Below are 27,205 nucleotides of genomic sequence, written 5' to 3'. Positions count from 1 at the left end.
TTGACATCTAACATGCAATATAATTTACCCCCGGTTTCTGAGCACATTTAGCGGTAGTTTATCTATTTAATTGTGTTTTTTGTTATATGAGTTTTAACGCTATTGAATAGATAAACTACCGCTAAATGTGCTCAGAAACCGGGGATTAGGTAAGTTAAACTTTATTCGTAACTTAGTTAAAACACAAACTAACGTTCGCAACCCAATGCAAAAATTGTTTTTTTTTCTAGTAGGTATTCGTATTTAATCAGTATGTACCTACCTAATTAATGAAATATTGTTAATGGACAGGTAAGTAAATCAGGTTGCACTTTAATAACGTCAGGTGACATTATTTTTCAAATTTAAATGAATATCGTAAGTAGTTATAGGTAGAACCAGTTTTGGAAGCTGAAATCATTCTAAGTCATGTTTAATTTTTTTAAATGTCACTTGCGCTGTTAAAATTGAGACAATGCAACAAAATATGGAAATCAATTACGATCTGCATATTAAACAAAAAAATGAAAAGACAAGAATTTGCAGCATGTCAAACTAGCGAAAAAAAAATGTAGAGCTCATTCTCATAAAGAAGAAACCGCTTTATTATACCTGTTTCATGAATAAATTAAATTTTAATGTCTAGCTGATCGATATTTGGCCAAATCAGTTTTTACATTTATAATAACCTGGCTCATATCTAGTGAATGCAATCCCGATCTCGCGGGATCCCGATCTCGCGAGATCCCGTGTATTTTTTCGGGATCAATCCCGAAGCATAATATGACGAGATCCCGTTCGGGATTGTCGGAGAGGGCATTTTCAGCAGCTGGCTACATTGCAATAGACTTAAGATGCCGATTAGAAGCTCGTACAATTGATACACTTTGTATTTTAAGAGGCTACTTTCAAAATGCCATGTGATTACTTTTTATTTTGATCTCCTGGAGCTACACCTACTTTTTTGATTATGTTCATGTTATTACACCTGTTAATTATGTTACGTTGTTAGTAATATTGAAAAATAAAGGCTTTTATTTTCTTTCAAATAATAATTTATTGCAATTACCACACTATCACACACATATTACATTTAAAAAGCCGTTCGAATTGTATTATTTTTACTAACTAGACGGGATCCCGAAAATCTCGGGATCCCGCGGGATTGATATTTCTGATCGCGAGGGATCTCGAGTTGACGATCTCGAGTCGGGATTGCATTCCCTACTCATATCATTATTAACCGCCTTTGTGTATAGGTAATATACAAAATGCTTTGACCATAGCGCAGTTGATATGAAATTACAATAACGCAATAAGAAGGGATTCTTGCTTCACTTGAATATTGATTATAAAAGAATTAAGGTAGGTATTAGGCTAATTAATCACAATGAATTGGATGTAATTAATGTTATCTACATCTACATTAATCACTTGCATCGAGTTACTATGCCAAGGTATTTAAATGAGTATCTTTACGAATGAATTTTGACTGCCTCCGTGGCGCAGTGGTTTAGGTCGCCACGCCGATACCACTGCAACGGGAGGTCGTGGGTTCGATTCCCACACGGGACAATTATTTGTGCGATCCACAAATAATTGTTTCGGGTCTGGTTGTGCTTTGTGTCCGTTGTTTCTATGTTTGTAAAAGTCCCCGCGACACAAGAGCAATTCTTAGTGCGGGAGTTGTCTTAAAAAAACAAAAAAAGAAAAGTTTAGATCTGTATCTAAACATTCACGAAAATTCGGTATTTTTCGGTGATGAGAGATACGTCAAAAAATTGTATCGGTTATAATAACAGTATTATAACCGATACAATTTTTTGACGTATCTCTCATCACCGAAATATAACGAATTTGATATGTAAATATTACGTATTTATTTTAAGATAGGTACTGCATTTAAATTTCTTCGGGCCTATTATATAAGACACGAAAAAGATGTCGAGACAATTTTAGGCAACGCTGTATATTATTATATTAATTTTTACTTTTTTTTACACACTGGATCTGGTTCTCCTTATGCCCGGCTTCTCAGGTACATTTAGTGGTAGTTTATCTATTTTTTTTAATATTAGTTTTAACGCTAAATAGATAAACTACCGCCAAATGTAGTTAATGCAGGAGTCGTCTTTCATAATAGAATAGATCTCTCACCTGTTGGAAGCTCCAGGTTTCATCTTCGAACAAGAAGCATGCTTTCTTGGGATGTTTCACCACCATGTCGTGGAATATGTCTGGCATTGACCAGTTCTTGTTGGTGAACTTTCGCGTTAACAACAATATTTTCACGTAGCAGTACAGGGCACTGGAAAGAGAAAAATGTGATATTAGTCAAATTTATCACAGATTAATGTGTTTAATATTAATAATTTACTCATCCTTTAAGTAATTAAATATTAATCTCACAGCTAATAAGCTAATCAAGCCACAGCTCTCATAATTTATTTATTTATTAATCACTTATATCTATATTATTACAGTCACAAAGGCTATCATGAGTTTATAGATATTATCATAAAAATGTTCACGTGGGGCCAGCCGCAGACATAAGCCAGTATTTAAATAATGAGTAAGTAGTAATTCGGGCAATTTTCCTCATAGATCAAAGTCAATACATAGCAAAGTCGACAGGGTAATAAATAAAATTAACTTAAGTACTCGTAACATGACATAAAATTGTCAAAGTTACCAAAATTGAGTTAAAATATTATGCAAAAAAATGTCTTGAAATCAATACTTGTCATTTAATTCGACTTTAAAAAAACAAACAAAGCAACGTAATAAAAATCAAAATGTTAATTGGCATACATAACAGCTGGTGTACGGCAATGGTTTATAAGGAAAATACACGAATAAAAAACAGGTTTTTCGAAAAATGGAAACAACTTACTGGAAATCTCTCGGCGCTGTTCGTATGGCGATGTAGATCCATCTATAGTAGAAGGCTATGACGTAGACGCCGCAAAGTATAGCTAGGACTATGAGGCTGGTCTGCCAGTCCTGGAACACCCATGTTATGGCTCCAGCCGCCACTAGCACCGCTAAAGCCAACATTCCTATGATGACTTTGCTCCAAGGTATACTCAATCCCGCCTTCCTACTTTTACTCGCTCCTTGTTCAACGTCAACGTCTTTTTCCTTCACCTATAACAATAACTGTACTTTACTACACGGCTGATAAACAAAGACTCGCGTCGATATTTTTATCATGGAATCAAAATATTCGTGTGTCAGATAAGATTTGTAACAACCGGATTAGTCACACTATGAATAAACTACCAATTTTTAATGTTACTGGGGATTTTCGCATACAAATTTATTATTAGAAGAAATAATGATCCACTAAGTTATTAAATACTAAATTATATATGAAGTAGAGTAGCAAAATAATGTTTTAAAATAATTAACCATCTTAAAAACTTGCCAGTATAAGTCTAGTGATTCCATGCAACTGAATCTTCAGTTCTTCAGAAACAATAATGACCAAAATAATTGGGACAATAAAACAATTCTTAGTCAGTAATTAGCGTTAGCTCTTTATGCCTGACTGAATACAATACGGCAATTATTTAGCTCGAAACTAGGTACGTAAAACAAAGGTAAATAACGCATTCTTAAGTTATTATTGCTTTGCCATACATAAATATATATTAAAATCACTTTTTCCTTTGCCCTATTATAATATTAATAATCATGTTAATGTATTTATAACCATTGATAGTAATGTGATAAACATGAAGCGAATTATATTTCCACTAGCTCTTAACCGCGACTTCGTCCGCCACCTGAATTTTCCCATGGACATGCGTCATTTTCACGGGGTAAAAAGTAGCCTATGTTCTTACTCGGGTATCAAAATATCTCCATACCAAATTTCATGCAAATTGGTTCAGTAGTTTAGGCGTGATTGAGTAACAGACAGACAGAGTTACTTTCGCATTTATAATATTAGTATGGAAAGTATGGATTTCATTCAAACGATTAGACTACTCCCAATTTTTTTTACATGTGACAGAAATAATATAGACAGTTAAAGAAATTGAACTTGACTAATGGCATTGCTTTCAAATAATTCGGCATCAAGGTATTAGACAAATGTTATTGATAAAATTAAACACAATGACGTCTATGAAAGAAACTATTAATAAACGGATAAACTTTAATTAATTACCTAATGCATAACACAAACGCATACTACTGCGTATTTAAAAATAAAAGTTTTTCGTATTATAATGACACATGATTGTCGGTAGTTACTGCGGAAAAACTGCGAACTTTTAATATTTTCATTCCATGTTATGACATTTTTAAAAACTCTCACTGCTTTTTCTGCAGGTGAAAATTACTACCGATTTCTAAAGGCTAAATAAATATTACAGTTTTATTTTTTACATGACTTTTATGCACCCAATAAAAAAAGTGCATAAACATGAATATACAAATATGCATAAAGCCTAAATATGGAAAACCTGTAGGCAGTTTAATGATAATAAAATTTACAATATAAATGTTTATAATAAAAAAAAACAGTTTATATTCCATATTTACTATAATAATTTTTCTCTTTTACAAGTATGACCATTCGATCCCGGAAATAATATATTTTATACGCAAATACGAATAAACTTTATACAAGTGTTTGCAAACAACTACTTACTTGAATTTATAATGAAACAAAACTATATTATGTGCGGTATATCCGGAAAAATAATCAAATAAAAAATTCAGTGCTGAATTTAAAGTATGCAAAGACACTCTTATTCTGCAGTGGAGCAATAAATTAATTTATAAATTATCGAATATGTTAGTCAGACAAGAAATCCGAAGTTTTTGCTGATGACATGGCACGTTTTTTTACTTACATAGAGCTACTGATGCATGCATCCCAAATAAAGTAGGTAAAGTCCTGAGTAGCAAATGTGTGAGAACAACTGCCCAAATTCCATCTGATGAATTATCTGATAGATATTTAGAAGAGGTGAAACTGCGCCTTACTATTTTACTCATAAACGTCTTGTAAGTGTTGATAAATACAGTCCTTTTTACCCATATACTTACAGTTTCATGATTGATTAAAAGTGACCAAAAATTGTAAAATCTGAGGTTTTTTACGATTATCAAAAAGACAGTTGGTCTGCGAGACCCCACTTTTTCGGATATTCAATCGAAAGTCCTTCAAGGTTTTCGCCCTAGTTACATCTTGCAAGTTGCAAGCGGATACAGGCAGCGCAGCAGTATATAATTTAAATGGCCATGTATCTAAATACATGGTTAGTTGACTCCAGTGCCTACTTTACTCAATTATTATATTAAAGTAGCTCCTGTCTACTTTGTAAGAACGTTTCTTTATAGCACTTTGATTGCAGATTGCAGGCAATGGACTAATAAACTCAAATTAAATTGACCAGTCACTACAATGTAGAGTAATTAGATAAATACCTCTAATTAGCTGTAATATAATCCTCATTTCGATTCTAATCTAGTGTTCAGGGCCACTGACTTTCTCAAATTGAAATATAATATTTATTTATTTTGTACGGTGTTGAATAAATTACCATATTTCTCGGTTATAGTATAATTTGGCAGCATAAAGCACACTTTTTTAAACAGAGCGAAATATTGAAAACAGTTCACAATTATTCCGTGACTTTCATTAAGAAATGTCCAACTACTATGAAGTAGCTAAACTTATTAATTCTAAATCACGTAATCGTAGCTTTAATACTCTAACTATAATTAAAAAAATAATCAGAACTCTGTCAAAGAACGGCAGCTCACTGAACGCAACCCACAGTTTTAGGTCAACAGTGCATTGTATGCATATGCGAGAAATTACCGATGAAAGTACACGATAAATGTAATGAAGCGGGGTCTTTAGTCGTTTCGCACCACACCCTATTCGCCCCGCGGTGCGAATCGCCCAAGTACTGTTTCTGAATGGGTCGTTTCGCACCACAGTGGTTAGAGCGGGGCGAATGGCCTAAGGTATATTTTGAATAGGTCGATTCGGACCGATGACAAAATGAATCAATATCCCTTAAGTAGCTCTGATTTGGACTCATAAAATTCCAATCGACAATTCATACAGGTGAGAAGAAAAGTGGTTGTTGAGAAAAAATCCTGTATTATGAGTTTAAACACAATTTAGACATGGCATAGTCATTTTAATTTTATTAGATAATGATGATTTTAAATACTACCAAAAGAGAAATCAACACAAAAAAAACACAAGTTTTTGTAATATGGCTACTTTAAACTAACTTTTGATAATCACAAATTATGATGTACTTACATTACAATTTTCTTATAACTAGTTTAATTTGCAAAATCACAGGAACTAACTCTAACATTTTATGTTGTTATGTTGAGTAATATTTTGTGTTCGGTTGTACCATAATACATGCATTCACCAAATCAAAAAAAAAACTTGTGGTCCGAATCGACCCATTGTAAGAAGTTATTGGGCGATTCGCACCGCGGTATGAAACGACCCATTCAAAAATGAGACTTGGGCGATTCGCACCGCGGGGCGAATCACTTGCGCTGCGAAACGCCTAAAGACCCATGAAGCGTGTCATTAAAGCGATAGTTATATGACTCGAGAAACTATAGTACACTCACACAGGTGTGAAGGTAATTAAAACGAAGGAAAAATATATAAACGGAGAGTTATTACTGAAATAAATCCTATTATAAGTATGTATGCGAAAGTTCTATTTTGGTAATAGAAGTAAGTACTTAGTAATCTTTCACACAAAAACGAATGAAATGATGTTGATTAAGTTTATACCCTGGATTAATTACAGGTATTGTTTACAATGGAAAATCTTTATATGCGGACGCAGACTTGGGTGAGATAGGTTAATTACAATAATGAATATTGTAAGAAGTCAAAAAGCCTCTTTGTGCGCCCTGTGCCAATCCGGGCACAGAAACAAATCAATTCATGAACGAAAACTTTTAAAAAAATTGACATAACTTAGTAATATAAAAACTTCAAAAATATTATTTCTATCCACTTTACAAATTTTGGTATTTGGTTTATAAATGACGTGTGGTAGGTTAGTCAGATATTAGATTTAACTGCGGGCATTTTATCAAGCATTCGTTACACACAATATAAATAAGCTATTATATTAGAACCTACGTCAATAGAATATATTTTTTATTCGATTTAACGAACATAATATGTTTAGTTGTAAAAAAAATAAAGGTTAATCCTATAGATCATTGAAAATGTAAATTATGAATTTAATATTCAACTTTTATTTCGTAATACGGGAAGTATAATATCAGTTATCTATCATGTTTAAACTAACACCAGTATAGTCGTGTTGACTGTTGTTTTAAAATAATATCGACATGTAGTTTACAAAATCAAAACTGAATACGTATTACAGATGCCTTACATTTTGGTACTACGTACTACTAATTATTATTTATATCACAAACGTGCGAACTACGGAAATAAAGTACAACTAGACCTGAAATATCTAATTATAGGTAAGACCGATATTTGACCCATATAAGAATCGAATCCGCGACTTCCTCGACCGCGACCTATTGCATCCCACGACATCTCTACCGTGGACTCTACATTGTCAAAGTGACGAGATAACGTTAAATAAGGTTGTATACAGTTAAAATAACGGCTAACACTGCTAGCAGACCAGCGGGCTTATCACGTATCTCAGTTCTCCCCTGATCACGAAAAGATAAGCTAAATAATTTTTGTGTATTTATTATTACTTAATTAACTTTGCATTGTATCTAACACTCTGTTCTTCTACTAGATTTTTTGCAAACGTAATCGTTGTTTGCGTCAATAACCGGTCAAACCGGTTTGATTATTCATAACACCTTTTCAATTAAACTTCGTAAACATTCAATTCAATAAAAAGTTTAAAAACTTGTATTGCTATCTACATTTTGCTGTTCTGTTCATTATTTTGTCAAGCCTCAAATGTATATATGTTTAACTTCCGGGTGAAGTCCAAAGGTCATTTAACGCATTCCACCAAAGGAAATGGCCAAACGCTTTTGGAAATGGAGGCAAATTTTGATTCAAAGATAATAAAATTTATTTGCGTCACATAAACGTAAACTATTCACGATAATATTGCTACGTAAAGCCTTTATTTTACTGAGAAATACTTATTTTTAGCACAATGAGGCATTGATGTCATCTTTTGTATATAAATAATAGGATTATCTATTCTTAAACACACTATTATATACTCTATATAATAAGTACATATCTATTTCGATAATACATTGCATATAACAATAAGTACATACCCAATCCGATGTCTTTTTGATATAAACTCTGTGTTTTAAAAAGGTTTGAACAAAGTCCAAAGTAACACTTATTTATAAAATGTTCTAATAACACGTCTTACATAAGCGACACTCGGACGCAGACTCCGCTGTTTTTCCTGATTCTAATGCTATAATTATTACGACAAACTTAATTGTTCTATAAATAACACAATTTACCTCAAATTTATGATTGATCGTTTCAGTTTTGTTGTTATTATCTGCTATTATCTCACTTGCAGTCATTTTGAGTTAAAATGTATGTTTCAAGTTCTCAAATTGTCGTCTTCAGATCCTCTGTTTGTCCATTTTGCTGTAGTATTACTTATTCAGAATAAACTATCTGAAACAAAGGAAATAAAATATAAATAACGGATTTAATTAATGCATATGTTTTATTCTAATTCGTATTTTCCTTTCGCATTAATTATTGGATTGCATAAATAGTGCTATAATTTTAATTAAAAGCAGTTTAAATGGCTCTATGTTATTGTGTATGACAAAATAAATCATTACATTGATGAACTGGGTGAAAGAACCAAAAGATTTTCTTGGAAAACAGACTCAACAGTCAGCACACCATGAAAATTAAGCTGGAATAGTGTAGAATCAAGTAATTTATTCTCGAACATCGATAGCGCCTACAATAATTTATTAGCACACAGTTCATTAAATTATGACAGGACATGCTGATTTCTAAATAAGATTAAAGTGTATATCTTTCATCACAAAGCCAGAATGAGTTGGAAAATCATAATAATATATGTGTTACATTATTACGCATTTCCCTGTGTCCGTACACCGTTGATTCCGCCATTGTATGTCAGATAAGGTACAATTACATTAATATTACGTTCTACCATTGTGCCGATCACTCACTATGAGTAGTGGATGTGTAATCTTATATCCTACATTCACTCACTTCCTTGCTATAATCTGATCTTCGAGCGTAACCGCGTGAGGGGAGATTTATTACGAGAGCGGAGACCAGTAAATTGAGGCCAGCTACACTGTTGTATGTTTTAAAAATCCTAGCCGGAAAATAGTGTCCTATCTATTCTACCATATAACGCACATTTTCTTCGTATAGAATCTGTGTTACAACGAAATCATAGAAAATCGAGTTGACACTTAGTTAACCAGTGATCAATGCAATATTTCCAGGAAGGCATAGCCCAAGTAAACCCAAACTTATGTTATTATGTCAACACAAATAATCTTGTAAGTAAACAAATCTAATGTGCGGACGTCAATGGAAACGCCAGAAGGGCGCCTAGAAAGTCATACACAGATCACATCGACGATATCTTGAAAAAAGGTCAGTTGCGAAGTACTCGCAACCGGCGGTCCTGTATGACAAGATGTATGGATGTGAATGAGGCATCAGAAGTTTGTAAAGATCGTACCAATTGGCGTTCTTAAGTCTCTAGCTACCCCTATGGAAAAAAGTGATATTATGTATGTATGTACGTAAAGATTTCGTCTTCAATGATCGTTTGGAATATGGCACAAATTTTTCGTCATCGGCTAATGGGACAACGATGCCGTTGGGCAATAATCTCATCCAGTACAGTATGCTATCAAGGCTAGATCATTGAAATAATATTATACCTGTGGTTAGGCCTAAAATGGAAAAGAAACCCACAACTTTAAATTACTTATTAAACATCAAATCCTTGGAACACCTAGAAAAGGAAATCTATTAACATCAAGGTCTCGTTATATAAATAATAAATATTAATCCAGTTAGAATTAAAACATAGCAAATATTATTACAACATAGTTGAACATGTATTTGTACAGACAATGTACTGAATATTCAGAGAATTAGACAATGCATTAATAAAATTAATATTTACTTATTATATAATATTTGAACGAATGACTAGCGTTTTTAAAATAGAAGGACGTAATTAGCATTGTTTTTGGTTGATAATGCCTATCTAACTATTTAAAGTAGGTACGATAATTACCCATGTTTTCCTTGTTCACTATCGATGTGTAAGTTATAAATAAGTAATAATCTATGTAAGTGTATCTATGTTAAAAATAAATTCTAGATTAAATCTTCAAATAGGTATATTTTTATTAACTTTTCCGAGTATTTCTATTTATAGAGCTTTTACAAGATAAGAAATCTATTATCTTTCTTTCTTTCTGTGATACTAACAATGATTTGATGGAACTCACTATATGTAAAATGGAACAGAAATCTATTTATTTACATATTGTTTGCATAATATAGTTTACGAATAAGAACAAAAGTGTAACCGTATTAATTTGAATATTTTAATATTGGTTACCAATTACCATATAGAAATAACCCATGATTCACGTAAAAAGTAAGTCAAGATCACGGAAGAAACTATAATTTTTTTTTTGAGGAATTATGCACACAACCATCGTGGCTCACGCGATTCAAAATTGACCCAGTGTTTAGCAGTAAATAATTATTATTGTTTGTGATTAAACCTAAAAGAATATAATTTAGAATCTTTATTAATGTCAGATCAGTGACAGCCGTGTGGTTTATAAGTTGGTGCCTTCCACGCAAGTGGTTGACGGTTCAAACCCGAGGCGACACAAGTATGACTTTTCAAAGTTATGTGTGTATTACAAATAATTATCGCTCGTTTCAACGGTCAATCAAAACGTAGTGATGCAATTGCCTTGCATGCCTGACAGTTCTTTAGAGCAGTTCTTGAAGGTATGCAAAGTCCCCAACCCGCACTTGGCCAGCGTGGTGGACTCAAGGCCTTACCCCTTCCTCATTACAGGAGGAGACCCTTGCCTAGCTGTGGGTCAATAATGGTTTTAATTTCTACATTATTAAATATGTTTAGCCAAATTGGTCAGTACAGTTGTAGCATGTAAAGTCCCTAAGTTATGTAAGAATTAATCAGAATTATATTGCTTATCATAGAAGATATTTTTAATATTAGATAACTACTAAGCACGTGTTTTTACATATTATAACATCACAATCACTGGCCACATGTTAACCTTGAAATAGTAGCCTTATTAAAAATGAAAAAAAAAAGACAATTTTACAAAATTGTTTAATCTATTAAACCATAAAACTTTGATCCAAAAAAAGAAACTAAATCTGTTTTTATAGGATACGTTTTTCAACGTTATCTGCAAACTAAAAACTAGTTCCAGCTGGTCTAACACATCATAGTAATTAAAGAAAAACATCTTAGAATTTTTAATTACGTTCAGGCAAATTATAATGTTGCGTATGATTGAAATAACTACATATTTTGCATAGATCACGGTTCATAATCTTCAAGTTAATCGGCTTATATCCTTCAATAAACCTTGGAGCATCAATATTATTGGCTGCGCATAATTTATTGGTATATTATGGGACTAGCTTACTGGCCGCGGCTTCGCTCTTGTGGAATTTCATCCCCTCTGGAAATTCCAAAAAAAATATCCTATGCCCGGTTTCTGTGGCACATTTAGCGGTAGTTTATCTATTAAAACTATCATTTTATATAAGCTTAAACGCTATTGAAGAGATAAACTACCGTTTAATGTACCTCAGACACCGGGGGTTAGTGCCCCTCTACACTTCCTAAGGATTCTTCATAGAAAATTTCATCTTTCTAGGGTCAGTACTTTTGGCTGTGCGTTGTTCATCAGTCAGTCACTCAGTAATGGAAGAGTTTTATATACGATTATATTGATAATCGCAACTTAACTGGGTCTCGGGCAGCGCCTAACGTTATAGGAAGTATGACTTTGACGCAGGCAATGGAAACCTCATTGCAAAATGAAAGTGAGTGTCAACGACCTTTGATAAATACATAATAGGCAGGCAAGCTGAAGAAAGCGAAACCAAAAAAATTGACGTAATTTTTTGCACAGTTGTTAATGACATTGCTAAACTGTTAGAATTATATCGTTTATGTTATGTATATCATAATTAATTGTAATACATGCCAGTTGATATGTGGGTTAATTGAATAAATTGAAGTGTTTTGCAGTGTTATAATACACGTAACGGAGGTTTTAGGTAATGTAATTAAGTGAGTTTAAGTTTAGGAGAAATACTACGACGCGTGATGTACTCCCTTTTGTTGATATTTAAAAAAATATTGTAGTTTAAATTAGTTTTTTTTAAATTTCGTATGTAATTAGATTTAAATGTATATTTAATGAGTCAATGTAAATATTATGTTAGTTTATCATTATAAAATAAATATCACTTCTTGTTCTTACTGTACTTCGCTCATAAATTTTGCGACTACTTATGAAGTCATAAGCTTTTTTCTCACATTTTCTTTGCATAAGGCATCTTTATTACAATGAAGTCATTGTACGCACAAACACATATTGACACTTACTTAACCACTGAAACATGGAATATTTTCATAAGACGTACTTAGGCCTATGTACAGTAAGTAACAAGCAAAAAAATACATGTAGGGGAACCTGTTGTACCTTGGCACTATGTGTACCTAGGCCACTGGGCTCGTTTTCAAATATTCGCGCGATACTAAATTCTACTGTTTATGTTATTCGATACGTCACTACAGACTATTCAATGTAAAGTTAGTCGCATACCGCCATTAAGCCGGTGTTTGGTGTTATCGACGCTGAAACTTTTTTGTGTGAAAAAGTAAGTATTTCTAATATATTTTGAAGTCTAATAGTTTTAAAAGTTTTCTAATAGTCACTTAACTGTTATATGCTATCGGTTCTTTGATTTTACAAGTCTCAACACAATAAAAAAATTACGAGATACTCAACCTCTAAACTATATAAAATCACCGTTTTAGTGAAGTTGGAGTAGTGTTGTACCTCGGTCACTGTCGATCAGCTGTACCTTGGCCAGTGGCCAAGGTACAACCTGGATGTTATACTTTGGCCAGGAGAATGTTTAATTAAATTATTTCACATTTACGTAATAATATTACTAATTAAATATCTTTATTATTTCAGAAATCGATGCAAAAATCACTTAAAATCTGGAAATGGCCTGAAAAAGAGGAGATTAAAACCCCGCAAAAAGTTAACAAGAACAGAGAAATTTATTATGTTCCAGAGATACAGAAGTACTGGGGTTGTTACTAAATGCTTAAGGCTGAATAATATATCTACATTATTGATAGTGTTTTTATAATAGCTAGTCCAAATGACTGATTAAAATTTAAGAGAGAAATAATAATTTATATATAGGTAAAGATAATCTATACTAATATTATAAAGCTGAAGAGTTTGTTTGTTTGTTTGTTTGAACGCGCTAATCTCAGGAACTACTGGTCCGATTTGAAAAATTCAGTTTTAGATAGCCCATTTATCGAGGAAGGCTATAGTCTATATATCATCACGCTATGACCAATAGGAACAGAGTAACAGTAAAAAATGTTACAAAAACAGGGAAAATTATGACCCATTCTTTCTTATGTGACGCAAGGGAAGTTGCGCGGGTCAGCTAGTTGTTTCAATATTTTGTTTTCCTTTGCTATGCTATATAGGTATATTGATTTGCTATATTATATTATGTGATATCGTCGCTGCGCCTGCCAAGTTCCACATGTGTCTTTTGTGAGATTTTAGAAAACTTTTTTTTTTATTTGGGACACAATATTCATTTTTTTTAACATCAAAATACACATATGGAGTTTGGCAGGCGCAGCGATGTGATGTAACGGAACGGTGGCCAAAGTTAGTTGTTTTTGTTTAAATATTTTGTTTGAAAATCATAAAAAAAGCTATGAATATTATTTTAATTTTGATCATTTCTAAATTATGATCATTTGAGAATTTTTTAAATGTTTTGTTAAATACTGTATACTGTAATAAATCAAATAAAATGATTTTAGTTAACAAAACTTGATAATTTGCTTAAATTACCCCCAAATTTCAATGTGGCCTAGGTACAACGTACTACTGGCCTAGGTACATAGGGTATGTTGTACCTTGGCCACATTTCCCATTTTTTTTTTAATTTAAAAATATTATGTAAGTTTTAAATATACACTTCTGATATTTTTTTGGTGAGTACCCAAATAATTGACATTTCAAAATATGCAAATATCATTTGTGTGCTGCACGTCAAATCACAATAAAAAATATATTTCTAAAAAACCGGCCTAGGTACAACAGGTTCCCTTACACTGTCACATTTTCAATAGCAATTTATTGTATGAAACTATCCATTTAATTATTGCTATTAGCCGATAATAAATACACAGTGATTGTAAAATTACTCTGTAGTAAATAGATAGTGGTGTTTTTACTATTTTTAATGATAAAAATGCTTTTGAAAATCTGACAGATTGTATACATATTTTTGCTATTTAGTCTAACCTTTTTCCAACTATGTTTAAGTCGGTTTCCAATATCTCCGGATGCATCTGAATACCAGTTTTTTACTTGAAGCGACTGCCTATCGGACCTCCACAACTTTTTTTTTTTTTTTTGCGTCAGGAAAATGCATTACTGCATGTCCCGCCCCAGGGAGGAAAGCGGGGGTCTGTCGGGCTCTCCCGCCGGCTAGACGTTCCGGCTGACTTGGGCATACCGACTAAAAACCTGACGGTGTTCCTTCCACGGTCACCATAACGTGGCCAGGACGCGGTACCTCCAATTGGATACTCCGCGTCCCAGCCGGTGACGGCCCGCCTTGGATGCGGGCCCTACTTCGAGCGGGGGCAGGCATGAGTATTGCCCCCCCCCTAGCTCTCCACTTCAAGGGGGTGTGCCAGGAACACACAGCACACCCCCGCCTCTCGGACCTGTTCCCTGTCCAGGCGACGGAGCGTTCCGCCTCCGCCACCCACAGGTCCGCGTCACGGGGGCCGGAGATCGTCCCGGCGCCTACGACGCCCAGTGCGTCTTGCGCGGGAAGGGAGGGGAGCGTTTATTTCTCGCTCCCGTTCCGCCGCCTCTTTTGCGGATATGACTTCCTCGCAGAACGAGGCGACGGCCGACCACGCTGCCTCGCTCCCGACCATGGACAGAACCACGGCCGAGAGCGAGAGGTCGCTCCCAACTACCCCGGTCAATTGACGGCGCTGCGACGACCACGCCTGGCAGTGTGCCAGCGTATGCAGCGCCGTATCGGGGCAGTCACCACAATGGTGGCACCTGGGCGTCTGCTCACGGCCTATACGACACAGGTACTTGCCGAAACAACCATGTCCGGTCAAGACCTGCGTCAGCCGATAAGTGAGCGCGCCGTGCCCTCTCTCCAGCCACTCCGTGACCGCCGGCCGCACGGCCTCGATAGTGACGAGGCCGGCGCTGGGGTTCTCTAGTCGCCGCTTCCACGCCGCCAGGACATCTTGGCGGAGCTCTGCTCTCCGCGCCTCTACTTCTTGAGGCGCTGGCAATGAGCCTCCGCCCCGGGCCTCCTCGCGCCATGTATGGAGTGACGCGAGGGCCTTCGCGTCCAAGTCCCACGGCGGCGTTCCGGCCAGTAGGCACGCCACTTCGAAGGAGATCGTGCGGTAGCCTCTCACGGCCCTGACGGCCATCACCCGCTGCGGACGTCGCAGCGCGGCGATGTTCTTGGCCGACAGGGCAACCTGGGTTATAACACAACAACACCCCTCGGTAAGACTGTCAAAGATCTTTGAAAATGAGAGCCGAGACTACCAATTTAACGTAGGCACGTCACGGAAACACGAACTAATATAGTAATTGACTTAAAGACAATAACGAATGCTTTCCGTTCCAAAAGTGCAAATATTTATCTTGAATAATTAAATACGATGTCCGTTCATGTTGTTAAGAAATAAATATTGTTTTTTAACCACAGGATGTCATTGTGTGAGCTGTGTTGTCGAAATTTTAGTCACTGTTGATATAACTAACTATATTATTATGTTATGTTGTATCAACAAGAGAAGGATTCAATTGATTGTAATAAAAGTGCACGTGTTAACTTTATTTTGATTCTTAACATAAGTATCAAAATAAATTGAACTCGTCATTGCTGTTCCGCAGCTAGACACGGGTGTCTTGGCTTACCCGAACTAGCTTTACACGTTCATAAAGATTAAATGAATTCTACCTATTGTAGTTCCACTGAAATTCTCCTAACGGTTAAACCTTGAGCCCAAAATATATAAAGAATATTTTTGTCTTTACCTACCTAGAAACGTTTTAAGCCCAATTATTACTTTTTGTTTGAAAGATCGTAGTCTAATGCGGTAATTCTTAGACTCTGATCTTTAGACAAAAAGTATTCTATCATTATCATTCGTTCCTTAGATCTTAACTCTAACTTTAAACTTTATTCACGTTTATTTTCAGCTCCGATCATACGTCAAGGTAAAACTTTGTGCCCCTTTTTACACGGATTACGCTTTCGGATGAGTACGAATATAAGCAAAACCAAAGTTCACGCACAAAAAATCTGTAATTGTTTTAAACCAGCTGACCGCTCGTGGGTCTCGTGGGTCTTTTTGAAACAAACATATAAAAAAAACTCTGTCCATTTTTGATTCTGGGTCTTCAAACATTTCTATGCGAGATTCAGTAGTTTAGCTTTAATAACATAAACAGGTAGACTTTCGTATTTATAATATAACGTAGTAATACACTAATCTCTTGCAGCAGGAACTGTCTTTTACGGCCCAAATCAAAATAACCGAATAAACCACTGCGATTTACGTTCCGTTACAGCTATTTATTATCACTTGCATAATGATTATGTCGTCATGGGTGCTAATTGATTTGCACCTTGAATAATTCTGTTGATAATTTAGCACTTAACCAACTAAAGGTCTCTTGTCAAATATCAAGGATCTTTATAGTTTAAACCTTCCTTGTTCTTTGGGGTCCGTAGCTAAAGGACTAATGGCTGATTTCAATTTAGCGTACAATATAAATGTCTTTTAGCTCTACTTTTAAAATCATAATAAATACTCATCTCCAAACTCATTAGAATACTTATTAGTTTATCTACGGAACCTAAACATCGCCTAATATTATGTACGCATAAATATATCGACCCATCAATCATTTAGTTTCCTATATAATGCAGATCACATACTAAAATTAGTTCCGATTAATTGGTACTTAATTACGTTTTACATCCGAATATAATAAATTATATTTATGTAAACCTTTTTACATTTATATAATTTCCGATATCCTTTTAATGGTTTAGCATACTTGTATGAGTATACGAACGTAGTGCTTATTATTTTTTTAGTTTACATTCTATAAAACTTAATTCTTAAGCCCTTCTCCCATTACGATACGCCCGCGCGACTCTAGTCTCGGAGACTAGTCGCCACGAAGTATCTCACATACATTTGTATGGAGACTCTCACATTACGATACTGGTAGTCTCCATACAAATGTATGTGAGATACTTCGTGGCGACTAGTCTCCGAGACTAGAGTCGCGCGGGCGTATCGTAATGGGAGAAGGGCTTTACGGGCGGCGTCTAACTACAAAAAACATTTGATTTTTTTTTGCAAAAAGAAAATACAATAACGATATTTTGCTGTTTGTTGAGTAGACAAAGTTATATCACCTGTCAGCATTCCACCTGATAATTTAATAAATACTTATTCAGAAATTGTGAAACTGAACCTTCCAATTTTATATTAGTCACGTACATTATAGCGCATTTGTATTATTTCGTAGATAAAAGCCGTAGAAAGAATAAAACTACTTATCGATATACACACAGAAGTTATCTATACATGCATTGTAATAGCAATTATGTAATAATGAAACGGTAAATAACAGTCAAGTAAGATAGAACGTGTGTATCACATTAGCGGCTTACCGCCTCGTGTTCAGCACTTAGAGCAACTTAGAGCTAATGTTCTAAGCTAACAGCTCTCTAATCACAATATGTACATACAAACAAACATACATACATATAATCACGCCTTTCTCTTATAGCGGTAGACAACGACTATAGGACGCCACTTGCTATAATCCTTTCAAACTTTTCTTCGTTCAATCACATCCATACATCTTGTCATACAGAACCGTTGGTTACGACTACTACGCACCATTTCGCAAGACATCACCCATATAATCTGTGTATTGTATATCACCCTTACAAACTTCCCTTGCTTCATCCACATCCATACCTCTTGTCTTACAGTACCGCCACTTACGAGTACTTCTCTAACCATTTTGTTAGACTTCACCGATATGATTTATCTATTGTATAATAGTCTTAAACATTCACAATACCTGTCAGCTGTCTATGAAATAAACGCTTCCAGCTTTCTTTGTTGCAGAGGCTGTTGAACCTTCACTTGAAAGTGCAAGCTTACTGTTTGCGTATAATGCAGCAAATATTGCAAATACGTGCTTCGAGTAGCAAACATGAAAATGTACCTTCACGTCCGGCTCATTACAGAACAATATGACTTTTTGTACACTTACGTTGTTTAAATAAAAAGAAGGAAATACCTAAGTAGAGGGACCCTACAAACAACTTTTTCTTAACTTTATTGTAAACAAGCTTGTGGTTGCGAATTCGTCTGCTTAAGATTTTTTCAGGGTAAGTACCTACCTAAAAAGTAAATCACATGGTTTAGGAAGTCCCGCTTTTAAACTATCTGCGTACCAAATGTCATCAGAATTCGTTCAGTATTTTTGTCATGATTGAGTAACACACATCCTACGCATTTTTATAGTTTATAATGCTTTGCGGTTTATGATTATTTAGTACAAAGTAACGCGTGAAAATACGCCTATTACGCATTATGCCATTTACTTCTATAAAATATTGTCAATTACGTAAAATTAACAAATAGTAAGTAAGTAATGTTTATGACCCGAGTTAATATAATTATTTTTGACGATTAGTTACTTATATGCTGTGGTTTGGAAATCAGCCAAAATGAATAAGACAGTCAGACAGACTGACAGGCAACTGTCTGCGGTGCACATAACTACTAGGTACCTACGTTAATTTCATTATTCCTTGTTTAGTAGGAGTTAGGTACCTTACTACAAAAGTACATACTTAGGTAGTCAGTTATCCAGTCAATACAACCAGTAATATGTTTTGTATAAGTTCTCTACGATTGACTTTGTACTGGAACTACTTATTCAGATATATCAACTTATTGTGTGAGTTCTATCGTTTATCATCGTTATAAGCTCAAATGACATCCTAGATGCATGGCACGTGGATAAACAATAAACATTAATACTAATGAACTTCGTATATCACATTTTTTATTAATCTGGAAATTAACAAAAAGTTAACAACTAAGTATATATAGTTGTTGTAAGTTACAATAGTACCTAGGTACAAACGAAAGGATCCTGTTCATTCATTCGTCGTTTAATTTATTTATAAAACCTTCAGACCGTTTGTTCATTACCTTGCAGTTTTGTTTTCTTATTTATGTAAGTAAAACGTTTCATTCCTATATGAACAATATACTTATTTATAAGTATTCATTTCGTACACCTCTGCCTACACCTTTGGGTTTAAGAGGCGTATGTACAAATGTCCATGCTAACACATTAACACATCCAATATCAAACAAAATGTTGTATTCTCTACATATCAAGCATTTATGTGACTATTAAAATACCATGGATCTAAGTAAATTAAAAAACCAAGGCTTATTGACACCCAGTTGCTATATTTAGCTCTGAATATTTAACTTCAATTATCTTATTAAAATTTCATGTATGTTTGCGAACGCAAACTGTTTGCCGTGTTGCTACTTCAAAGCGTGTGTGCTCATACTTAATACGATACAGTCAATGACTCATTATCATAAACAAACATCACAATTGAATAGAAACTTTTTTATGTCCGTAATCTTAAAATACTACTGGCCAATCGTTTTCTACGATGATCATACTTTTTCATCTTCGTGATGTCAAAACTATTACTGGCCACTAAGAGACTGCGCCGCTAGTTTTCAACTATGATAAAACAAATTTAAAAAGAGATAACATAAAAAAGTTTTAATTCATCTTCCAATAAGTGCGCTTTAATAGTGATACGCATCATAAATATTAGCTAATTTCGTAATGTTATGAATTGACTTTCAATGTTATTGATGCTGTACTCTATAACTGTACGAGAAAGTGCTGCGGGCTTACAAGTGAAAGCTTCCAGGCCATTTATTTCAATGTATAGTATTTGCGCTAACTTATCGATACACATCTAACAAATTGTGCCGATTTTATTACTGAGATATAATCTCAAGTAATGCTTCAACACGTTTCTTTAACGTCATGTTTTAGAAAGGCGTCGACTTTCTTGTCGCTAGGATTTTTTCATAATCTTAATATTTTATTGATTGAATATCTTACTCATTCGATGAGTTGTCAAAATTGACCGCGTAAATAACGTTACCGGTCTATGTTGTAACTTCATTGATAACTAATTATGTAAGACGCTATTATTAATTCTCTCAGCTGTCTAATAATTTGAATTAGGCGTGACCGAAGCCGTTCTCACCTTTTATTTTAAGCGATAGCCTACTTACATGTCATACAGTTATAATGATGTTAAAACTGTACATTCGTTCATTAGTTTAAAGAGTAATTAAATTTTTAAATAAAATAGTAAAATAAAATGCCAAGCACATTTTTTGGTGCAGAAACTTTTCCAGTGAAATTTTCATGGTTGCAACTTGCACTTATTCTTACTCGGCCACAATTGCGTAAGGCGAATGCCGTAAATGTTATTGTGTAATTATTAGTAGGGAATATAAGGGTATATCCTGACTTCTAACAATAAAATACATTCAACATCGGTTCAACACTATAAATTGCATTATATTATTACATTTTGTTACATGTATACCTAACACAAGACAATATAAGTCACCACAGGTTAAGTCTCACATTGTCTGAGCACGTCAAGTATAAAATTTACGATTATTTTGAGAATAATGTTGCAAATAACTACGTCATTTCTACTTCTAGGAATAGCTATTTAGTTAACTTGGCTCTGTAATTAGGAGCTTAAATACTTTTGCATACCTAGAATAGATTATTATACTTATTGTAAAAAGAACTCTTAAAATTTTAACGATCATACAATTTTTGTGTTGTGAATACTTAATGACCTATCTACATTACTTAGACAACCAAAGCAAAAAGAACATTACAATTATAATGTTTAACTTAACTTCAAACTTTTTAATCTCCAGTACTGACAACTGAACCTAAAAATAAAATAAATGAAGTAACTGGCAATAAGCTCGCTCCCATTTACATAGAACTAACATTGTAAATGGCGAAATGTGGGTGTATTGCATACAGGTACGACTATCTACTTACACCTATAGATATGACAGGCGTCTTGTTATCTATGTATGTAGAAAAAGAAAATGATCCGTTAATGACACCATTAATTAATAAATCAACTAAGTAACAGTACATCTTTTTATCAACATAGCAGGTACTATGTACTATATAAATAGTCACATTAGACATGTCACGTCGTCTTCGTCAGTGTTGTTGACCGTAGAGATACCTTACCTTAAGGACAGTTGACAGTTGCAAAACCAAAGATTAGTCACATTTGTAAACTCCGACTAATTTGTATGCGGACCAAGTTTACCGCCAAAGTACGAATGCAAGCCTTTGTCAACAACCGATGGCAATTTATGTGTCATGGTTAAGGCTTTTGAACTTGAAGAGAACCTTCCGTAGTCATAAATCATAAAGAATAATTAATTTTTCACAGAAATAATCATCAGCCTAACCTTTCTTCCAACTATGCTGGAGTCGGTTTCCAGTCTCCCCGCCAATGTTTTACATGGAGCGACTGCCTATCGGACCTCCACAACCCAGTTACCTGAGTTATATCGATATATACGATACCTCTCGGTAAGATTGGTTGTTAGACTTTTGACACAAACACGAAGAAGAACTTATAGAAGAGCTTCCACCGATACGATCTCTTAATGGTCTGATAATAACATTTACAGATTTAGCATATATTTTTATACAGTTTTAACAAAACCATATAATCAAAAGTATAGAGAGAACAGTCTTTTATTGAAATACTTCATTAATTTCTGCGCTGTGGACTGCAAGTTTTCTCGCAACATTTTCTGTTAGGAATAAGTCAGTAAAGTTGCATTAAAACTCTCGTTGCACTTTCCCTCGCTTTCTACATTTCAGGCGTTAATGTCATAATTATAATTACTTAATATAAAGTATTATATTATAATTGCTTGTTATATTTTAATGTAAGAGCTAATTTCACACGGTGTGAAATTTCTCTTGGTATTATGAGTCCGATGACGCTTAGATACTTGGTTCTTTGACAGAATGCCAAGGATTAAGGAACCTGTTGGTAAATCTATTGTTATGCTACACACATAGCCTCTACAACTATTCCCTGCGGTCCTGAGCCTATAGTACCTAGTACCTAGTTATTAATAAATAGTACTTTACATCTTAAAACAAAGAACGTACTGGGTTTTCTACCCACATTTACCGATTAATGTTGTGCAATATCGATGTTGAAGGCTACACGTAAAACAAATATTGTGATACGCAATGAATTTGTTCCGCATTGAGATATCTCTGTTAATAGATAAAGCTTAACACAGACCGTTTGATTTCTAAATTACCAAATTCCATATTGAAGAGGAACGCTTCGAAATCGTCAGGTTCAGATATTCGAATACAGACAGGAATATTTTTCTTTTTCGTTCTTCTTCTGCCTTTAACCGTTAGTCATAACTATTTTACTAAATTGAATCGGATAAGTACAATATAACCGTAACACAAAATTTTATTGTTTATCATAATACTGTCTGTAGTGTATCCTATTGTCAATGTATAGAACAATGTGCGATTCAAACTTAATTGTTTCAAGTCTGAACGTATAGACAAGTTTTATTTTTTAAAGACATTTTGTTGTTCATGTGAAGTTCTCACATAAAATTAATTACGACACATTCATAGTCTTTATGGCCCATTATTTCAGACTATCATAGAAAGGTTATTAAATAGAGAGTAGAGAGAGATTCCTGATAGTCAAATTATCATACTACCTAACATAATACTAGAAAACTATTTGGTTCTCAGTAAAACATATAGATGAATGAGAAACTGATATGATTTTTTTTCCTATAGTGAATTGAATTTAGACTCAATTTAGTGACGCTTTATTTATGATCACAAAGTTTACAAACAACATGAACTTATTGGTTTGGAAAAGTACAAGTTTGGATTAGCAACATAATCTTAACTTAGAACCTACCAAGATTCTTCTACTGTTCTGGCAGCTATATTAATGACACGAGGGTCAAATGGCGTATAAAAGTAACAATTATATCGCCGTTTGTCGTTTGTTACCGTGAGTCAAACGGATGTCATTTACGATAGCAATCTCGTAACTTTGAAATTAATTCTTAATCAATCTTAAACCATTTGGCAGAAACCGGCTTCTGATTACTTGTGCTTGTTGCAAAATTTTAGGCATAAATTATAATTTAACTGGTAACCTCAATAATATTCGCAAAGACACGCCTAAACACCGCACCGTCCAGGGTTAGTATAGCAGGGTCAAGACAAGACCTCAGAGGCCGTCCTAACGGAAAAAAACACATTACGAAGCTTAAAACACATTTGTTTAAATTCTGTCCCATATCTTGACCGAAGAAATATCCATTATACTCTTTCTAAACATATTATAAAGTAGTTATACCTTCTATTCCCATTCAATGACATTTGTCATTGATACGTCCAGTCGTTAACTGGTAGCTAAGCGGACAATTACTTCAGTTCGTGGACTAATTTACGCCCGTTTGTATGCGTGGTCCCTACCATATTCGCTTTAGCTATATAAATCTAATCCCATGTGCGTACGACCTGTCAATTACTTATTCTCATCGAATATTCCACATATTCAATGGGCATCGCTAAGATATATGAATGGGACGTGATTTTATCGCAACGCTTTTACGATTAACTATTAACTGTAGAAAGTTTTGAACAATTGACGCTTGTACTTCGCAGATTTCTACGGTCCACTTGGTACAATGGGTGTCGTAAAATGTGTATTAATTCAATGAAGACGTGAAATGTGAACGATCGTAGTAAAAACGCCTAGCGTTAATTATGTAACGCGTGAGCTTGCATTATTTAACGTCGCCAAGAGTTCATTAGACTTGTATGTTTTCTTTTATAATTTACGCCTATTAGGGTGTCCGTATTTGGTTTAAAATAGAGAGCTGCATCGTTACGAAATCGAGAATGCTCGTAGTTCGATGACAATGAATTTTAATGCCGCACTCTACTAAAACTGTCATTCATTGAACATGTTCCGATGAGCTCGCGCACTTTAGCACGGCCTTTGTGAGCCCAATACGGGTTGGTGACATAAAAAAATCCATGCAGTCTATCGACCCTAATCACCAAACGAGTCACAAAAATTAAGGCTAAGTCCCTCCGGATGTCCTTATAGCATTAGTTACAATAGTATTATGGTTTGATCTAAATATACTTATACATATAACTCAAAGGTGACTGACTGACTGACATAGTGATCTATCAACGCACGGCCCAAACCACTGGACGGATCGGGCTGAGATTTGGCATGCAGGCAAATGTTATGACGTAGCCATCCGCTGAGAAAGGATTTTGATCAATTTTACTCCCGAGGGAATAAAATAGCGGATGAAAGTTTGTATGAAAATTCTTTCCTGTAACTTAGGACAGAATTTTATTTGTGGTCTGTATCACGCGGTCGAAGTCGCGGGCATGGTTCGTTAAGATGTTAGTAAAACAAATACGAGAATAGTTTATTTTTCGTAACGATATTTCGTTGACGGCGTTACGTCACAGTTGTGCAGCGAGGCGAAGGCTTATCGTGTTCCACCTGAGGCTCCGAGATGGTTTTGTAACTAGGTTTAGCAATAGTTCAAATTATGTATTGCTTTGCTTTTCCATTTATGCGAAATGACGTGACGATAGTTATTATATTTATATTACTCAAACAGAGGCCTCACAAACATATGATAAGAACTGAGTTTTGTTATTCATATAGTACAAAACGTTTTCAGCATTAATTTTTAATTTTGGTGGAACTCTACATACCTATAAGACTTTATAAAAACCCTTATAAGGCAAGAGTTTTAGTTCTGCAAATGAGATTATCCCTTCACTTAGGTGTTAAACAAAGAAGCTGAATAAATGGTCTCGTAGTAAACAAATTATTTCATCGACTTTTTTTGTTAATAAAATGCATTCTCTTATGCTAATGGCAATGCATAAGTTACATAAATTATACCAATTCAAGGTCAGTCTGTGCCACGGCCAGGGCAACTTGCGCCGAAACGTCAGGCATTCTAAAGTAAAATGTATTTATTCCCGGATTCTAATTTACCTACAATTAATAAACTAATTCAGGGCCCTTATATTTAAGTTATTAAGAAGAATAAGCCATTTATTAGACCACAAGGCGAAGGATATTAACCATGAACATTACTTGTAAAACGCCATATATGGTCATTTTAAATCAAGTGCAATCAGGCAATCAATTTTATTGATCAATAAAATAAATCTCTGGCATTTTATACGCAATCTTCATTCCTGATCAACGGATACTTCATTTTACGATAAAGACATTAGCCTTGTTAATTTCTCAGTAACTTCATTATTTTTTTAACTTTACCTGGAATGAGAATTTAAATAAAATGAAGGATTTATGTGTGCTTTTTTGCCCTTACAATCTTAAAACATATAGAGCGCAACTGAATGCGTCAATCGAGTATGGATTACCTATCAGACGGTTATTAACAAACATATTTTGAGATAGGATATCTGCGTATAAAAAATGAGAAAGCCTAGTAACCAAACATCGCCTGAATATCCTTATTATTATGCTTTCAAAAAGTACAGTAAGTATAGTAACTAATTGACTAAACAATCGTCACCCTTCTTGCAAATATTGGGACCGGTCCCATACTTACTTGTATTATGGGCCTCGAAGTTGCAGGTACAGAAGCATCATAAACGGGTAGATGGCAGGACATTCACATGCACACGTCATAATATTACCTGCAGACTCCTTCTAGCTATACAGTATTTTACAGTAATCGTGAACATGGAAACTGAGACTTTAATTATAGATTGTAAGCACTACTCAAGTAGATACCTAAGTAATGAAACTGCAAACACACAATTACTACGAGTGCCTACACAAGATAAGTGTTTGTAATCACACACTGAAAAACTAGTTAATAAAAGGTCACGCTTTATCCCGGAACTATAGCGCCATCTATTTCATATCAGATGAACTAATAATATTAACATAATAATCCGCATTGTTATTCAAAAGTGAGCATGCTAAAATATTTATAATCTAATCGGTAGCAGATTTAATTCTTAACTTTTTGATAATGAGAGATAAATTAATACGTACGGTTTGGGATAATAGTAGTAAGCCTGATAAGTTATAATGAGCAGGATCTAAATCAATACAATTCGCCAGTGCGTAAGTTCGTAATCTGCACTTGACTACAGAAGAAAACTATAGGACCATATAACCATTTTTGTTACCTGTTGGTTCTAGGCGTACGGTAACGCGATTGTCTACAAACGGTTCTATAGATTAGTATCGACAGTTTGATATTTGAAATGCACGTAATAATTGGTCTCTGCTTCTGCTGTACTAGCTAGGAGCTGATCGATTTTCACACGGAAATTGTCGATAAATTAAAAAAATTAGCCGGTGGCGGCTTGACTATCCGGCTTATTATTTATCGATAGTAGTAGAAATCGCGATACAGGTCTGTTTGACTAAAAACTTCTCTCTCTCCTATGTAAATGAATGATATTGTGTCCTACAGGGGACTCAAAAAAATCAGTCCTACTTAATACATTTCTGTAATTCAGGAAAATATCTGGGACGTTCGAGGAGCATCACACACAGGCCTGGAAAGCTCTTAAAATATTTTTCATCTGTACATAATAATTT

The 27,205-nt window shown here is 34.5% G+C and overlaps 1 protein-coding gene across 2 annotated transcripts in view; it reads right to left on the bottom strand.

The window, feature by feature from the left end:
- The window catches only part of LOC142987310 (long-chain fatty acid transport protein 4-like), a 40,283-nt gene that overhangs the window by 6,889 nt on the left and 6,189 nt on the right, over positions 1–27,205 (bottom strand). Inside the window, exons 2-4 of one of the 2 annotated variants that reach the window (XM_076135984.1) lie at positions 8,479–8,641; positions 2,873–3,126; positions 2,137–2,287 (exon numbers count right to left, since the gene is read on the bottom strand). In XM_076135984.1, the coding sequence (XP_075992099.1) occupies positions 2,137–2,287; positions 2,873–3,126; positions 8,479–8,544 (471 nt within the window). In that variant the 5' untranslated portion in view covers positions 8,545–8,641. Of the gene's footprint in view, positions 1–2,136; positions 2,288–2,872; positions 3,127–8,280; positions 8,419–8,478; positions 8,642–27,205 lie in introns of those variants that run through there. The other variant, XM_076135985.1, reaches the window with a different exon arrangement.

Source organism: Anticarsia gemmatalis, chromosome 3 (genome assembly GCF_050436995.1).
Source record: "Anticarsia gemmatalis isolate Benzon Research Colony breed Stoneville strain chromosome 3, ilAntGemm2 primary, whole genome shotgun sequence".
NCBI classification, from domain to species: Eukaryota; Metazoa; Arthropoda; class Insecta; order Lepidoptera; family Erebidae; genus Anticarsia; species Anticarsia gemmatalis.
This window is presented reverse-complemented; position numbering and strand designations above follow the sequence as displayed.